This window comes from Canis lupus, chromosome 8, assembly GCF_011100685.1.
Source record: "Canis lupus familiaris isolate Mischka breed German Shepherd chromosome 8, alternate assembly UU_Cfam_GSD_1.0, whole genome shotgun sequence".
NCBI classification, from domain to species: Eukaryota; Metazoa; Chordata; class Mammalia; order Carnivora; family Canidae; genus Canis; species Canis lupus.
In genome coordinates this window covers 2,886,022-2,902,848 of record NC_049229.1, presented here as the reverse complement: position 1 = coordinate 2,902,848, position 16,827 = coordinate 2,886,022, and the positions used below count along the sequence as shown (strand labels likewise).

Below are 16,827 nucleotides of genomic sequence, written 5' to 3'. Positions count from 1 at the left end.
AGTCTCCCATTAGAGGCTACAGTTCCCAGGAGTTGTAATATTAAGGAAACAATGTCTGTATTTTTTTTTAATCCACAGGCTGGTGAAGTCTGAGGACACATGGGTGACATAATGAAGGACTTCCTAAAAGCAAGAGATTGAAATTCTTGAGGTAATATTTGAAATAACATCTGTACAATGACAACTGCTGCTATAATGAATAACCTGGCTATCCTTAGCTGTCTCCAGGACTAAGAATGCTCAGTTGCTAATTGATGGCTTAAACTTTAGATGTTGTAAGTACTGGAAAACAGCAGCAAATCTGAAAATGGCCCGTTTCAATTATGCATATGTATATATGTATGCATGTTTGCACTCGATCAATAAACATTTATTGCCAAGCACCGTGTGTACTGCCAGGAGCTTACAACTGAGTGAGTAGAGAAAGGTAGGATTCTGCAACCGCTGGTCAGAGACACAGATTGTTCCTAGTTAATGACATGATGAGGCAAGTTTTCCTTTCATTCTCTTTCCCGGGGGATTGCGTCACCTATGGAGCAAATCTGCTTTCCAGTGAACTACCTTTTATTCCTATGATGCCACGTGCGAGGAGCTGTTGTAATAGGCTTGGCTGTGCTGCTACTCACAAAGCTCCAGTGGTCCTCGGGTTTGGCTTCCAACCAGAGTCTGCATCCCGCTATGCTCGGGGCTGGTGGGGACAAGGATGGAGCAGGCTCCTGAGGTGCTTTGGCTGGTGCAGCACTGCCCCCCAGTGGTCATATGTGGTCATTTTGGGAGTGCCGAATTCCTAGAGTGAGGCGGGTGTCTGCGGATTAGTGAGGGGAACTCAGGACCAGCTCCCCTCCGATGAGGCTGGCCAAGTAGAAACCAGAAGCCATAGTCGAGAAACTAAAGTGAGGATTAAGATTCATCAGTGACCGGGTACCTGGAGTAGTATGCATAGAGAGAACCAGAAACAAACATCCTGTCGGTTCCCCAATTTGGGTTTTGTCAGAAGAAATAATTACTGGTTGATAAGATCATGCAGCTGCCTAGGGATTTCATAAGTGTGGTGGTGGGATTAGTGGTGATGGGGGGGGGGGTCCTAAAGCTGAACCACCTTGTCCTCTCAGTCCACCCTTGTCAAAGTTCTAGGAAGACTTTGATCTAGAAGAAATATCTGCAGGTTGGTGGGCAATGCAGGAATAAGCACATGTCTCCTGAAATGAAATCAGATGCAAATTTGTGTGTAATGAACTTTTAAAGAGTCTCTGAAGGGGTCTCGTCTGTAGATCTACCTTCAGTCTGCTCTCAGTACTCCTCCTGGGACTCAAGTGGTCTTGGGCAGCCTCCCCATGTCTTACATGCCTTATGTGTGGGTGGTTCAGAACTCCACTTTGGAGGGAGGTATCTCTTTCTTAGCATCAAGGACTCTTCTCCTCAACCCCCTTATTGGGTCAATGCCACTGGAAGATATCCAGCACAGCAGGACACTGTGCTGTCTCCCAGGTCATGGATCTATGTATGAGTCAAGGCTGAAGTAGCCTTGGCAGCCAATCTGCTCTTGGCAAAATCTAAATTAGTGCAACAATCACTTCCTTCTTTCTGTTTCATCCCAGTGTCCTTCACATATATCATCACTTCCCTTCTGAGGTCATGGAAGTAATGGAGTTTCACCCCATCCTGCTTTATTTCTTCTGGTTGATCTATAGCTTGACTTCCTGAACCTCCAAGCTTGAAATCTTCCCTGTCCCTACCCTATTGCTCTTCTGCCCTGCTCCTCTGCAAATATAGAATAATGGGTTAGAAGAACTTCCTGATCAAATTAAAAAACAGTATAAAACAAACAGTGGCTAGTTCAGGAGCTTTGTAACTGCAGCCTAATGCCTCAGTGGTCCAATTGCTCTTGCTGTTGCCTGTAAAATTCAAGCACCTGAAGCTCTAAGGGAGAAGACCCCAGTCCTTATGCTACACATGCTGTTCACACGGTGAATCGAGGGTAGAAGGTGTGAGAGTTGTGTGATGGGGAAGGATGGAGCATAGACTCCTTGATCTATAAGAACCTACCTCTGTGTGCACTGGTGACTGGTTAAACTAAAGCTTTCTGAAGTCAAGAACTGTGCCCTCCTTGCTGTCTCAGAATTCCAGTGCCTTGGATACAGTAAGCACTTGATGATAAACGTATTGCCCCATAGCCTGGTGGTTAAGAGATGATGCTTTAAAATCCAACAATCCTGAATCCAAGCTCTTTTAACTTCAGCTTTTCTTTTCTTTCTTCCCTCTCCTTTCCTCGTTTTTTTTTTTTTTTTTTTTTTTTTTTTCCCTTTTAAGTAGGCTCCTTGCCCAGTGTGGAGCCCAACATGGGGTCTGAACTCATGACCTTGAGATGGAGACCTGAGCTGAGATAAAGAGTTGGTTGCTTAATGCACTGAGTCACTCAGGAGCCCCCTGTTTTTCAGTTTAGGCAAATGTCCTAGACCTCAGCCTTGGGCACCTCCTCTCTAAAGCGGGGATAATGATACCTGCCGACCCCCCCCCCCCATCCTCCAGTGTCTGCGAGGCTTAGAGGAGTTGGTTGGTACATGTGAAGCCCTGGACATTGTGCTGGGCATATGGTCAGTTAGAGGAGGTGTTTTATTACATTTAAGTGTACATGTGCAGATGTCTGTGGGTGTGTGAGAGCAAAGCTCAACTTGACCAAATAAAATCAGCCCCATTTCAGAGAACAACAGTGCAGGCATGGGCTGAGCAGATTCCCTCCCTAGACACCCTTGACCACTTCTTTCTATAACTGGAAAGACGTTGCCCCAATTTCCAGGGATCAATATACTCCTGAACCCTGTCCAGAATGGGAGGACCCCCTGCACATAGATAAGGTTTCAGCTGAACGGCCTCAGGTGGCAGTAACTGACACCCCCCTTTCACTTTGAGCTCTGGGCACTCACTGCACAGTCGGCATGGCTGGGTCTTCTGCTTTGGACGGTTGTGACTGACCCAGTCTCCGGAGCTGCCGACACAAGACAGACTTGGAGGCTTTGTATTCAATCATCATTGAGAGCCTATTAGGAGAACAAGGTGTCATGCGGCCACTCGAAAGGCCGGAAATGTCTAGAAATGGCAGTTACAGAGGAAAATCCTTCTGCTTGGCTGACAGGGCCAGGTCTATGGCTTTAAAGCAATTGGTGCAGATGCCGAGTAGCGTGGGTGCATTCATTTTTGTGCTCAATAAAACTGGTTATTTATTTATTTATTTATTTATGAATGATAGTCACACAGAGAGAGAGAGAGAGAGACAGAGACACAGGCAGAGGGAGAAGCAGGCTCCATGCACCGGGAGCCTGACGTGGGATTCGATCCCGGGTTCCAGGATCACGCCCTGGGCCAAAGGCAGGCGCCAAACCGCTGCGCCACCCAGGGATCCCAATAAAACTGGTTTTATTCAGGGAAGTGAATTGTTATCCCCTCGGGAAGGGTGAAGGGATACAAACAGGTTGTAATTCTTGGAGGATCCGATTCCTCTGTAGCTGGAGACAGAGAGAAAGAGGGAGAAAGAGGGAGGGGGTGGATGAAAGGGAGCTCCATGGTCCTGGGAAGTCCAGGGGTAATTAGGCAGCTCAGATTTCTGCTGGAACTTTAGGATGCTGCCAGATGTGTCCAGGCCCTCTGTGCACCACCCCGCAGTGCTAGCATCCAGAGTCCACGTCCTCCCCGCTGTGGCAGTTCCTCATGTCTGGGAATACATCAAAGGAGGCTGGATATTCATAACTGCTGTGAGTCATTTTCACATGGAGCTGTGGGGAGCACTGTATTCAGCCCTTTGTCAGAGCAGCTGAGCTGAACCAATCCCCCATTATGGGTGAGAGTAGATTCCTCCTGGGAGACCTGGATTTGCCCCCAGACCCCTGTGCAGAACCAAATGGGCCTTTTTTTTTTTTTTTTTTTTTGAGAAACACTTGTTAAAACATCCTCCAGTCTTGCCTATGCCTCTCTACCCCCCACCGAGACAGCTCTGCGCGGTCTCCTCCACGAGTGTGGCCACCTCCAGGTCCGGCTGTTAGTGTCAATAGCATCAGGAAACTTCCATGCTTCTTTTGCTCCAAGGAAAAAGAATATCAACAAGATTCCAACCACGACCACATTTCTCCTCAACTGGAGGAGGAAATTCTGCTCGCTCCTGTTGAGTGTGGTTATTGTTGGAAAAAAGCATTGTGTGTGATGCTCTTTGAGGGCTGGCAGAGGCTTGTGAAATTGAAGCCGCAGGATCATATAGAGCTGGAAGGGGCCTTAGTCATCATCCAATTCTAGCTCCTCAAATGCCAGATGAGAAAATGAGGCACTGGGAAGTTAAGTGACTTATCTAAGATCACACAGACAAACAAGGATTTCTAGTTTAGAGCCTTATTTGCCAAAACAGGGAAGAAAATAGCAGCAGGTGGATCTATGATTTTCCACTGTAGACCGTGTCAGAGGTTCAAACCTATCAGGAAGGGATGGGGACCCAGAGACCTGGACCTGTATCTCAGCTTTGTGCCTCGGTTTCTCTGTATGAAAAATGGCTGTATACAATCTGGGGTTGGGAGGGTGGGAGAATTATCTAAGGAATGGTCGGGCTGAGTGGCTGGAGTAGGGCATAGTATGGGGAGTGTGAAAGTGGGTGGGATACGGAAATAAAGTGGAGTGATACCTGCTTGTTCTCTGCCCTGGTCACAGTCTGTTAGGAGAAACCGTTCTCCAGATGAAAATATTTCATAGTCAGCAGGACTATGCTTGGGGCAGCGTGGAAAAATCGTTCCCTCTCTATGTGCCTTTGGGTGCATGTTCACTACACTGTAGGTCTTCAGTTCTGCCAGAATAGCAAGCAGGCCTTGCTCTTTAAAATGTCCAGAGCTCCCATTCCCATTTGGGGTTTGTGGTGACAGGTCAGACTCCAGAGCTGTCTGGTGGTGATTGGGTTCTGAATAAATGAGCCTTCAGGGACTGCCAGGGAGACCAGAGAGCCACCAAGCCAGGCCCGGACTGAGCCTGGCAGTGGAGGCCACGACAATGTCTCTTGGCAAGTTGGCCCTTGTGGGCTGGGCTTCTCGCCTTCACTGCCGACCCCCCTGGCACCCCCACGGCCTGGCGCCTCAAGCCTAGAGGGCCACGTCTTCTCGACCGCTTTCTCCTGTTATTACCTTGTCGACAGCGACATCCAAGACACAAAGGACAACTCGGCACGAGGATGGGGTGAATGACTAGTTAGGTGCCTCCTGTTTAATAACCAGAGAAATAGTGCTGTGCGGCGTCTCTCCATATGCTCCGGCATCTGTGTCTGGCATGTAAGGGACTCATTTTCTTCACTTCTCATTAAAGATGTAAAGCAAAACGCAGGGGCTACAAACCTCCCCCCACCCCCGCACCCCGGCCGCCGGGAACCCACTTTTCCTACCCTCTGCTGCCATCTAGTGGCCCCGGCCCCTTCCCTGCATTGTCGTTTCCCCAGTGGGGTGGAAGCAGCCGCGCCTGTGAAACCGGAGTGAGGTGGTTACTTAGACCACACAGTCCTGGATGTCCTCAGGCTCACGGTCCCTGAGGGTCCCCTTTCCCAACAAACGCCCGGACCACGCTGGAATTGCCTCCTGGAGCCAGCCTGAGAGAGTCCTTCCCCTCTGGAGAGCCGGTGTTTGTGGATCTTTCCCAAATCTATCTTCTAGACTCTAAATGTTAAATCTTGAAAATCTGGCACACTGAACGTGGCTTGCCAAAAGCCGAGGTGAATTCTGTGACTCGGGGCAGACAGAGTCCCACCCTCCACGCGGAAATTTCTCCCACTGTCTTGAGGAATCCTCAGAGGCTGGGGTGGAAAAAGTCACAGCGGGAAAGGCGAATTCCACTGGTCTTTTTTAGCTGCCTGCCCCCTACTTCCATACCAAGTCCTTGCAAGGGGAAGCTCGCTCCAGTCTGGGCTTCACTCTCTCAACGTGGGTCAGTTTCCCAAGGCTGACCTTGTTTGACATTGGCTGCGTTGCCTGTGATAGCACTGGAGCGGGGTTTTAGCCCTGGTTCATCAGCGTGGGTCTTGGGCGGATATGCTGGGATGTGTGGATAGCTGTGAGACACTCCCCTCAGAAGGAAGACCCAGTGCAACACACTATAGAACTCACAAGAACTGTGATGGGAGTGCAGCTAGGGCATGCGCCAGCTGCAGGGTTTTGGCTGGGGCTGCAGCTGCCTGCATATCACCGTGGGCTCCTGACTCGAGAGGAGGGTGACTGCATCTCTGGGCTGGGGGCTGAAACAGAAGGAGTCATGTTGCTTTTGGTTGTCAAGCCAAGCAGTTAATGTCCTTCTCTTTAAGCCTTGGCGTGTGTTCATTAATTTCGTTGATTGATTCATTCTTGCATATGCACTCTGCTCTAGAACTTGCAGTGAAGTAGACACAAAAAAGCAGCATATGACACAGTCTCAACCTTCAAGGATCTTCTTGTCTAGAGAAGGAAGGCAGGAAGAAGCACAACAGTTAGAATAGGACTCTAAATGAATTGTGAATGAGTGATGAATTGTCCAAATGAGGACAACGTCTAACATAGGAAGTAGGGATTCTGAGAAGAGAGGGGTCACTGGCAGTTCCAAAAGTATTCAAACTGCCCAAGGTTGAAGTGGAATTGGGGGCGATGGTGACATGCTCCCTCAGGTGTGTGTCGTCCTAGGTCCCCTTAGCTTGGGACTCTGCTCCAGCTGTTGGCTGCTCTCCCCACGGTCAGAGGACACAGGGAGACAAAGGAGAATCTCCCAGGGTCTTGTGTATTGATCTGTAGCAGATTTCTTTCCTTTCTCAATATCGCTGCTCATTCATTGGTTGGTGTGTCATTCATTCATTCATTCATTCATTCATTCATTCATTCAAGAAAACACATAACTGTTCTGGCATGAGGGTTCTAGAAATGAATCCCCACAAAAAGTTCTAAGTTTTCACACCAGCTTGCCACTGAACCAGAGATGAGCTAATATCCTTGTCACCTTCGTCTCCATCTTATATCACCTCATTGAAATACCGGTTGCTCTCGATTGCATTTAGAGATATATCTGCAACATGTGGTCATCTTCCCTGCCCTGCTCCCCCAAGAACACCCCAGACAGAGGTGCAGCCCCGGCTGTCCGGCTGCCTATTCTCACAATCCCGTCATACTCTGGTCTCTGGGGCCGACTCGGGGACCCACTGGGCTGGGTCGCAGGGCTTCTGGTTGGCAGAATGGACAGAGAGGATGCTTCTTGGGTCATGGGGAAATAGAAAGGCTAAAAATAAACAAAGAAAGGACCCTTTGATTTATTCCTGGTTAAAAGTAAAGTAGACTTTAGTTCGAAATGGTATTTGATACGCCTTGTGAGGAAGAAATCCTATTATGTCACGTTTTCAAAAGTCTGTGCTGCTAAGATAAAGATATTACATTCCACGACCACGGAGCTCTGTGAAAAGGGGCTGTTGAGAGACCTGGCAGTTGGGGGAAAGGTTTTATGTAATTTAAATTTACACGGACTTGGCCTCTTCTTATGTTTACTGACGAGGAGCAAGAAGCTCTGATAGCAACTCTCCAGGAATAGAACTTTTACCACAAAGCATTTGATCACAAAGAGCTCAGACAAGTATTGTATGGTTCATTTAATCCTCAGAATGTTTGTGTAGGAAATATAATTTGTTGAATGAGTTGTACACGACGAGCTCGCAAAAACTTTGAGTAGCTTAACTGGCTCGCCCTCTCTCTGTGTGTGTTTCTTTTCCTTAGTCAGAAAACTGTAGACATCCTTTTCTCTTCCTCGCCTCTTCCCTGGGACCTCATTTTTCTTTCAGCAAACCACAAGAAATGAGGGGCTCTCAGAGCCATACCCTGGAGCCTCGTCTCTTTGCCACTTGTGTGGTCAGGGACTTACAGTCCGGAGACAGAGACTGCCGGGAGAGAGTAGGTGGCAGAGAACTCATGCATCCCTGTAGGGGAGGGGCACGGTGGCTTTTTGGCTTCACTGTGTCCTGGAGGTGGGCTGAGTTCCCCTGGTGGGACCCCCACAGCCTGCACAAGCGGGCGGCCCTCCGAATTCTATCAGTTCCTGTTTCAGAACCAAAGTAAAGCCAATGATCGGAGTCCCCTGGCCTTGGTTCCCTCCTTTTTAAATTTCTGAAAATATCACAAAGAGGAAGAAAAGTTATTGCCAGCTGCATGGGGTGGTGAGGGCAGTATGTCATGTGATGCCTGATGTGGGTGAGTGGGCACCACCACCCCTGGGCTATCCCCCCCCCTTTATCCCCCATCATGTCTTCTCTGGGATTATGCAAGTTTAACTCCAAACTCAAGGGCCAGCAGGTGGGAAAGGAAATTTCATTGTCACCCAATGTCTACCTGTGTGCCTTCAACTTTACTACGGCACTGACTCACTAAACCCTCACGACCAAGCGAGGTATGTGTAGTATATCCTATTTGATGAGTGAGGGGACCTGGGCCGTTCAATGATTTCCTTAAAGTCTTAGAGCTAATGGGTGCAATTTCTAGAACCACAGGCGGCAAAGAGGAGAGGGTAGGCCCTGCTATGCTCACCACTGTCTGTCAGAGGGAGGAGTGGTGTGGCTGTGGAAGATTCCTCAGCTGTGTCCCATGGCCATGGAGCCCTCCAGCTGAGCAGGGCAGGGCAGGATGCTGGGCACGGCAGAATCACTAACACAGTCCTCAGCAGCCAGCTGTCACTCTGAGTCCTTAGGGCCAGAACCGGCCTGTATCACAGCAGTTCCTTTACCCTGAGGAGGAGCGTAGGGGGCGAAGCAGATATGTAGTCTCAGTGCAGCACTCTATCCTCTGACAGGCTGGACCTGAATGAGGAAATCAGTGGCGGAGTGATCTCTACCCAGATCCCTTCTTCCCTTCTCTTTCCCACAGAGGTTTGGGTGTCTCCAATCTCTCATGGGCTCCTCTGTAGCAGATGCCTACAATCAACGGGACCAGGAAGGGTTGGAGACTTCCCCCCCTTCGGAGGAAGGAGGTGACAAAAGTTGGCTGCCACCCCAGATTCTTCAGCCTCAGGTATACTCCAGGGGCTCATCAGGGGGCTTGCCCATTGACAGCAGGCTCTGTTTTGGAACATATCCGAAGAATTGACATGAACGTTTACGAGGCAGGAAGATGCCACAGAACTCAAACAAGGCATCATGAGCAAGGCATCACCAGGTAGAGGGAGAGTGAGGGCGAAACCACTGAGTGCAGAGGTGCAGTGGGCTCTGGCTAGAAGACAGGTTTAAACCTTGCCCAAGTGGTGAAGACCACCCATGGAGCTAATCAGTACTGTTTACTCTGCTTTCTTCTGGAAGCTGGATATAGTCACTCAGCTTAATTGATGTCCCTTGTGTAAAAATATGTGGGTGGGGGGATCATAGTGAGGTTTCCTCTCGGGCTCTGAAACTTCTGCAATCACCCTGACTGACAAATAGAATTTAGTCACTTAGGCTCCTTTGTGGTGGTGGTGCTTGTTGTTTTGTTTTGTTTTGTTTTGTTTTGTTTTTTAATTTATTTTTTATTGGTGTTCAATTTACTAGCATACAGAATAACCCCCAGTGCCCGTCACCCATTCACTCCCACCCCCCGCCCTTCTCCCCTTCTACCACCCCTAGTTCGTTTCCCAGAGTTAGCAGTCTTTATGTTCTGTCTCCCTTTCTGATTGGTTTTGTTTTAATATCATGTTGTCACAAGCATGTTATTGACAATTTAGCCCCTTTTCAAGTGTGGTTCTCTATTGGGTATCATTTTCCATACGTTCAATGGCAAGAAATCCTGCCTTCTTGAGATTTCCAGTCTGAATCAATGAGATGGTTCTCATATGCAAGGCAGACAGACATAGAGACTAATGCAAAAGCTCCAGAAAGTTACCCTTTCTTGCCAGGAAGTAACCTTAGCATCAACATTGTAAACAAGCACCTTTTGGACAGGTGAGCAAGAAGTTAAGTACAGGAGTAACATGCCTGTTCTAATTCTAAGCCAACAAGGGCTCAGGGAGAGGTCTTGGCTGAGAGTCTTGGTCAGCACCACCGAGACCCTGAGGCTGTGAATGGAGAAAAGGAAGAGATTCTTTAATAGAGAATAATTGAACAAAAATTTTACAATGCATTTTCCTTTCCATCTCCAGATTTATAGATAAGGAAACTGAGGCTCACATCGCTTAGGTGGCTTGATTAGGGTCACAACACCTTAAAAACAGTAGAGACAGAGTCAAAACCAGATTATTCTGCTCTATCATATACCCTGCTTATGCTGAATTATAAGCTAAATCTGATCTGGGGGGAATCTGTACTAATGTTCTGCTTCTGACATGGGCAGCGGGGGAAGTAGCTCTTCTTCTAATCTCAAAGGTTAAACTGTAACTTCAAACTAATTCCCATTAATAGAATTTCAAGGGTTTGTCACGAATTCATTGATCCAAAATGATCTTGAATCTATTTATCTTTTGGTAACACCCTTTTAGTGTCACCACTTTCACAAATTAAATATATATTTATATGGCCAGTCCTCATTTATTGGTATGTTGATTTTAACTGATGCTTCCTAGTCTGACGTTCCAGCAATACTGGGGCATTATTAATTGAAAAGGGTTCTGTAAGATACTTCTTCAAGGAAGACATTTGCATTTTAACTTGCACTTTCAATGGCTAAACTCCAAAAGGTGACTAATGGAGGGATTTCAGATGTTACAGTGGGGTGGTGGGGCCCTAATCCTTTTAGTGGAGGATTTTTTTTTTTTTTTTTTTGCATGTGCCAAATCCTGCCACATAACTAACTTACAGGTAAGGCCAGTTGTGACCTAAAATAAGGCATTCTAGAAAATTTGAAATGCAAATCACGCTCAGCTTTTGGTGTTACAGAAAACATCAAACTGGCACAGCAGTTATTCCTCTGGCCATTTCCTGGAACTACAGAGAAACAGCAGAGCTGGGTGATTGCTCACCCTGTGCCCCAGGCCCCTTGGATGGATGGCACGACTACCAGAGCTCAGAACAGTGCAGCATCCTCCCTCAGAGAAGAATTCCCTTCTGTGTAAGAAGTTCTTACAGAATTAATCCTCAAAAACCTTTGCTGGACTTTACCAGATTGTTCTCTGGTAGCTATTTCAAAAGGAGCCAGAGGCCTCCGATTGAACATGATACTCTAGCAGAGATGAAGAGCCCCCAGTGCAGGAAGGTGTCCGTTTCAGTGACAGCACTGACTTCAGGCCCGATCACTACATGTGCTCCCTGCCTCCCATTACATCATAGGTGCTCCAGAGACTTGAGAGCTCACCCCAGTCTACTGAAAAGAAATGGGTCGGTGGGCAAATCTAAGCAGAACCATGACATACTCCACTGGAAATGAAATGGAAGATAGCATATATTCACATGGGGTCTGTTCCTTTTTGGAATTTTCATCACAATTAGAGTGAAGGTCACTAAGAAAATGCGATCTTAAGAGGGCTTGGACTTTTGAGGAAGTAGAAGCGTGGAAGAGATCTTTGCTATTGTTGTTTGCCTGCCCCTGCCTGCCAGCACTCTCCATTCGCTGTGGGCATCGCTAGGATGGACCAGGGCAGGCATGCTAGAAGTCACTGATTTGGACCTCACTATCTTTCTGGAGGTCAGATGTAAGGACAAACTTCTCAAAGTGTTCTCAGCTCGTGCTTTTCAACTGTATTTCCATCTGAGATCCTCTTTGGCTAGGCAAATACCCCATGGGCCTATACCTCTCCAACTCTTTCTCACTAATGTAAAATAAGCTCATTGGAATGAATAAAGAGAATGATACTGCTTTGGCTCGACCACTAATGAGCACTTTCACTTTGTCATAAAGTAAATATTAAAGTTTTAAGAGACAGCCCAGGGACCAACTAATTATTTTAAAGTGCTTGCAAAAGGTCCAAAGTTCCACAATGAGGAGCTATGTCCTGATCATGAGCTGAAACTCCTGGATTCTCTAAATCTGGTCTCCAGGTGCCTCCAGGGGCCAACCAGAGGGAGTTCCTCATAGATCCATAAGATGTTAGAGCTAGAATATTTAGTCTTTGAGTCCCTCCCCTCATCTTTTGGATGGGGAACAGATCGGAGAGTGCCAAGATCTTATGATTAGCTTGGGGGCCTCACGATTAGAATGTAGGTTTGCTGCTGGGTCCAGTAGGGTGGTGACTTCTCACTCTCTCTCACTGAGGATAGGGCAGCGATTCTTTGATTAACTGCACAGGAGGTATTTTTGGTTGTTTTTTATTTTTTGTTTTTGTTTTGTTGGTTTGTTTTACAGTTTTTTGGGGGATGATTTTGTTTCCCAAAGAACATCTTTGTCCTTTCTGCTGTTAGGGAGTATACAGTGTCTACCTATCAGTAAATTTGTTCCAGTGAAGATTTCCTTATCGAAACATCTGCAATTGTCCCATTTAGTTCTGAAATAACTGGTAAAGCAGTTATTCTCTTTACCAGTTATTTCTCTGGTAAATAACTTTTACTGCTCAGTTTTTAGGGAGGCAGGAACCCAAGGGCAACCCTTAAGGCTCCACAGTTTGCTCGTCTTTGAATTCTCCTCCTTCTAGGCTTAATGACCTAGCAGGGGGCTTGGTAAAAACTGGTGTTCAGAATGACTGAATTCAGTTGAATATTTTGAGGACAGTTGTCAGACATGATTCTGTGGTCAATTTAGATTAGTTCCTCATCCTCAGGGTTAGGCATCCTCTTCCTCTTGGCCCTTTGTTTAGAAGCAAAGCATTATTTGACTTTTGAATAAAAATGGTTCACCAAACAGATTGTGTATAGCTGTATAGCTTGCATTGTTTAACAAAAATAATGGAGAGCTTTTGTTGAAGTTTGATAACAGATACGTTCGGGGGGGGGGGGGAAGAGGCTGTTCTAACTTACCTAGTATGCAGGTGATTTTAGGAACTCCTTACTCCAGGGATGGAATATATTAATGTGTGTTCTAGTGAGATCTAGACAATTTTATTTATGTTGGACGACCTACTTTAAGGAAAACTAGGAATATTTTAAAAAGACATAATCTAATATTTAAAAGGTGGTTTTATCAGATCATTTTTCTCACTTATATGTGTTCATTGAAGAAGAAATTGTGAATTACGTATCATTTGAAAGGAGAGAAGAACATCATGCGTGATTCTACTACCCAGAGATAGGTACTATATCATTTTGTTATATTTCTTTTTAGTCTCTAGTCTTCAGCGTATCTTCTTACATTGTTGAAGCCATATTATATGTTCAATTTTCTGTTTTCCATTTATAGTAGAGTGAGATATTTAGGTTATTTCCAATTATTGGAAGTGTGAATAATCTTTAATGGGCCTCTTTGTTTATAAAACATTTGCTCAGATTTTTTTAAAGACTGATTACCAATTATTCGGCCAAGAGGGATGACCATGTTAAAGGGTCTTGATATCAATGTCATATTGTATTAGTTTGTGATCATAGCAGCAATAGATGTTAAGTCCTCTTAATGTGCCAAATTTCACCAGCAGTGAGGTGCACTTGTTAAAAAGATCCATATTATTTGATATGAACGATAGTTGTTTTTATTTGAGTTTTTTGGTTTTAAGTGTGGTTGACTTTTTCAAGTATTTATTAGCAATTTTAATATAATTTTTATGTCTAATTTTTCCCTGTATATTAATCAGGTTAGTGTTTTCCTTATCCATTTATAGGAAATCTTTATATATTGAGCCTATTAATATTTGACTGTCATACAACCCATATATTTTAAAAAACTAATTTATTATCGATTTTTTCACTAAAGCATTTTTGGACATTTAGAAATCTTTTGACTTTATGCACTCAAATGTATGTATTTGCATATATCCTGCTAGTTGCTTTTACTGCGGTTACTCTAGAAACTCCTTTTTCAGAGGGAGGGGCAAAATTTGGATGGAGGAAGAATAGCTTGGGTTGGGAGGAAAACTTGCTTGGACTTTGATCAGAGGTTGATTGCATTAGTGGACTTCAGAGCCAGGGGTCTCCTTGCTGCTAACATGCACAGGAACTCCCTTTTGGTGCAACATATGCTATCTTCTTTCTCAGTGTGATAAGGCTTCTCCCAGGATTGGAAAAGCAGAGAGACTGTAGGCTGATAGTGAGAGCCTGTGAAAGTTTGCCTAATTAAATTAATGCATAAAGAGAGGAGACACAACGCCTCCCACTTCTGTAAGGAAAGTAATTGAGGTTGCCACTGGACTCTGGCATTATATCCCTAAGGAAATAATAACCCACAGGAGGACAGTTGTCTGCACTGTCCAAAGGAGAAGGAAGTTAAGACTGTAGAGGCATGTGGAGTTCAGTTGCCAGAGTTGTTTTTGTTGGGAGGTAGGCTTTTTGCGGTGGTTTGTAGAACTTTGGGGGAAATTAATATCCATTCTCCCAAACCACTGAACCTTCCATGTTCTCAGCAAGCAAATTTATGATAAAAAATTTGGTTTCCAAGATATCATAATAAGCAAAGGAGGAAATGCCTTGCACTGAGACTAAATGTGCAAATCCTTGGCATTTGGGTTTAGGTCTGAATCTCATCCCAATTTAGACAGCTTAAATTTGCCACTGGGGTTAATCGCCTCTGGGTTTACTAAGAACGTTCACTTTCTTAATCCTATCAACTAAAATCCAATTCCTCAATGGGTGTACTGCCATGGGGAGGTTCCTTTAGCTATCAGCAAAAATTATCACTATCCCAAAGCCATTTGGAAAACAAGTGTTTTGTGTTTTTTTGTTTTTTAAAACACATATGTTACATCACAAGATATGTTAATCAATCAGAAAAAATTCAGTAGAATTTGCTAATTCTAATAAACTTACCAAAAGGAACAGACATGGATGAAATGGATCTGGGAGGCACCTTGCAAACCTATAATGCCTTTCATTGTGCAATATTCAGGGTTTGTATTATGCCAATATTAACATAAATGGCATCATACTCTATATATTGTTCTGCAACTTCTTTTCCCATTCAATAATGCATTTTGAAGATCTTTTCCTGTTATATGTATAGATTCACTTCATTATTTTTAACTGTATGGAATATAAACTTATAATTTATTATACCACTCTTTGCTATACTATTATTTGTGCCCAGATTGTTATAACCCCAAATTGCCCACCAAACTTTTTCATTTTTCATTATAAAACTAATATATACATATTACATTGAAAATTTGGCAAATACAAGAGTGAAAAGAAAATAGGTAATCACCCAATCCCCATGAACTCTGATATTCAATACTCACTAATGAGATACTTTTCTAGAGACTAAAAAAAATCATAATTTGGTAACTACTAATTTTAACAATCAGGTTTCATTATGCTTTTTGAAATAAACAAGGTAATAATAAATTATGCCTTATATATATCAAGAATTTAGATTATTTAAATTTCTGATTAAAAGATTGAGAAAGCATTTATAAATTTTATATGTTAGTAACAGGCAGTATTCTACATTTTGTTAAGTGTTTATCTTTTTTTTGAATAGCGTTCTTTTTATAGAGACAAAGTTGTCATTACTTTTAAGTCATTTCCAAGACCCATATGGATATTATATTAGTAATTGGGATTATTTTAAAATTGGGCCTAAAAAGTTATTTATACTTTGTATTTATCATATCTGAAATGATGTATCTTGGAATTTTTGTGGGTCTTCATGTTTTTAGGAGAATTAGAAGTGTGTTTTCAATAGAGTTGTAGCCTAAAACATGCAGTTGAACAGCACAAATTATGCGTAACTGAGTGGTATAAAATTTAATAACCCATATATTATGAGCAAAATCTGTAGTATTGTGGTTTTCATCAAATTTAAGATTTGCTTAATTTCAGTTGACAAACCAAAAGAATTGTAAATTATTTTTACTCTTGCCACATGGTGGCATCATTTCAGCTTGTAACGGAAGAATGGACATTCTTTGTTAGCATGTTGTGTTCTACCTTTTGCTTCATAAGAATATCTGTAAGAGATATTGGTCAGTTTTCTGCTGTTATTTTTATATTTTTTTTAGATTTTATTTATTTACTCATGGGGGGGGGGGCAGAGACACAGGCAGGGGGAGAAGCAGGCTCCATGCAGGGAGCCCGATGCAGGGACCCCGATGTGGGAATCGATCCCGAGACTCCAGGACCACGCCCTGGGCCAAAGGCAGGCACTAAACCACTGAGCCACCCAGGGATCCCTCTGCTGTTATTTTTAAGTCACTTGAAAAATTTCTAATTATTGGGATGCCTGGATGGCTCAGTGGTTAAGTGTCTGCCTTTGGCTCTGGGCGTGATCCTGGAGTCCTGGGATCAAGTCCCACATCGAACTCCCTGCATGGAGCCTGCTTCTCCCTCTGCCTGTGTCTCTGCCTCTCTCTCTCTCTCTCTCTTTGTCTCTCGTGAATAAATAAATAAAATCAGAAAAAATATTCAAATTATTTTATGCCTCATTATAGTAGTGTAAGTAAGAGTTGGTACCAAAGCTCATGCTGCAAAGTGTGCATCTAAATACATAACTTTTTCATTGGCAGGGGGAAAGGCAGAGGGAGAGAAAGAATCCTAAGCAGGCTGCATGCCCATTGATGCAGGACTCCATCATGGGATCATGACCTGAGCCGAAATCAAGAGTTGGTCACTTAACCAGCTGAGTCACCCAGGTGCTCTACAAGTTTTTTTTTTTTTTTTTTTTTTTTTAATTTGTAACTTTTAAACAGATGTTAGTTATAATTTGGTGCCATGAAGAAGGCCAGATGACTGCTTTGATATGTTTTATTATTAATTTTAAAAAGAGCAATTGCTAAATATAAGTAATGCTAAGAAAATAAAGAGCAGCATCAAAACAGAATTGTGATATGAATTTTCAT

The 16,827-nt window shown here is 44.1% G+C and overlaps 1 protein-coding gene and 1 long non-coding RNA gene across 5 annotated transcripts in view; one reads left to right on the top strand and one right to left on the bottom strand.

Moving 5' to 3' along the window:
• Positions 1-16,827, bottom strand: part of LOC607937 (T cell receptor alpha variable 9-2) — a 544,059-nt gene that overhangs the window by 172,799 nt on the left and 354,433 nt on the right. Inside the window, exon 3 of one of the 4 annotated variants that reach the window (XM_038544140.1) lies at positions 16,110-16,116. The exons of the other annotated variants lie outside the window; for them this stretch is intronic. Coding sequence (XP_038400068.1) covers positions 16,110-16,116 — 7 coding nt within the window. The remainder of the gene's footprint in view (positions 1-16,109; positions 16,117-16,827) is intronic. 4 annotated transcript variants of the gene reach the window in all.
• Positions 1-16,827, top strand: part of LOC111096956 — a 72,176-nt gene that overhangs the window by 50,065 nt on the left and 5,284 nt on the right. Inside the window, exon 3 of the long non-coding RNA XR_005363033.1 lies at positions 79-151. This is a non-coding gene — a long non-coding RNA (uncharacterized LOC111096956). The remainder of the gene's footprint in view (positions 1-78; positions 152-16,827) is intronic.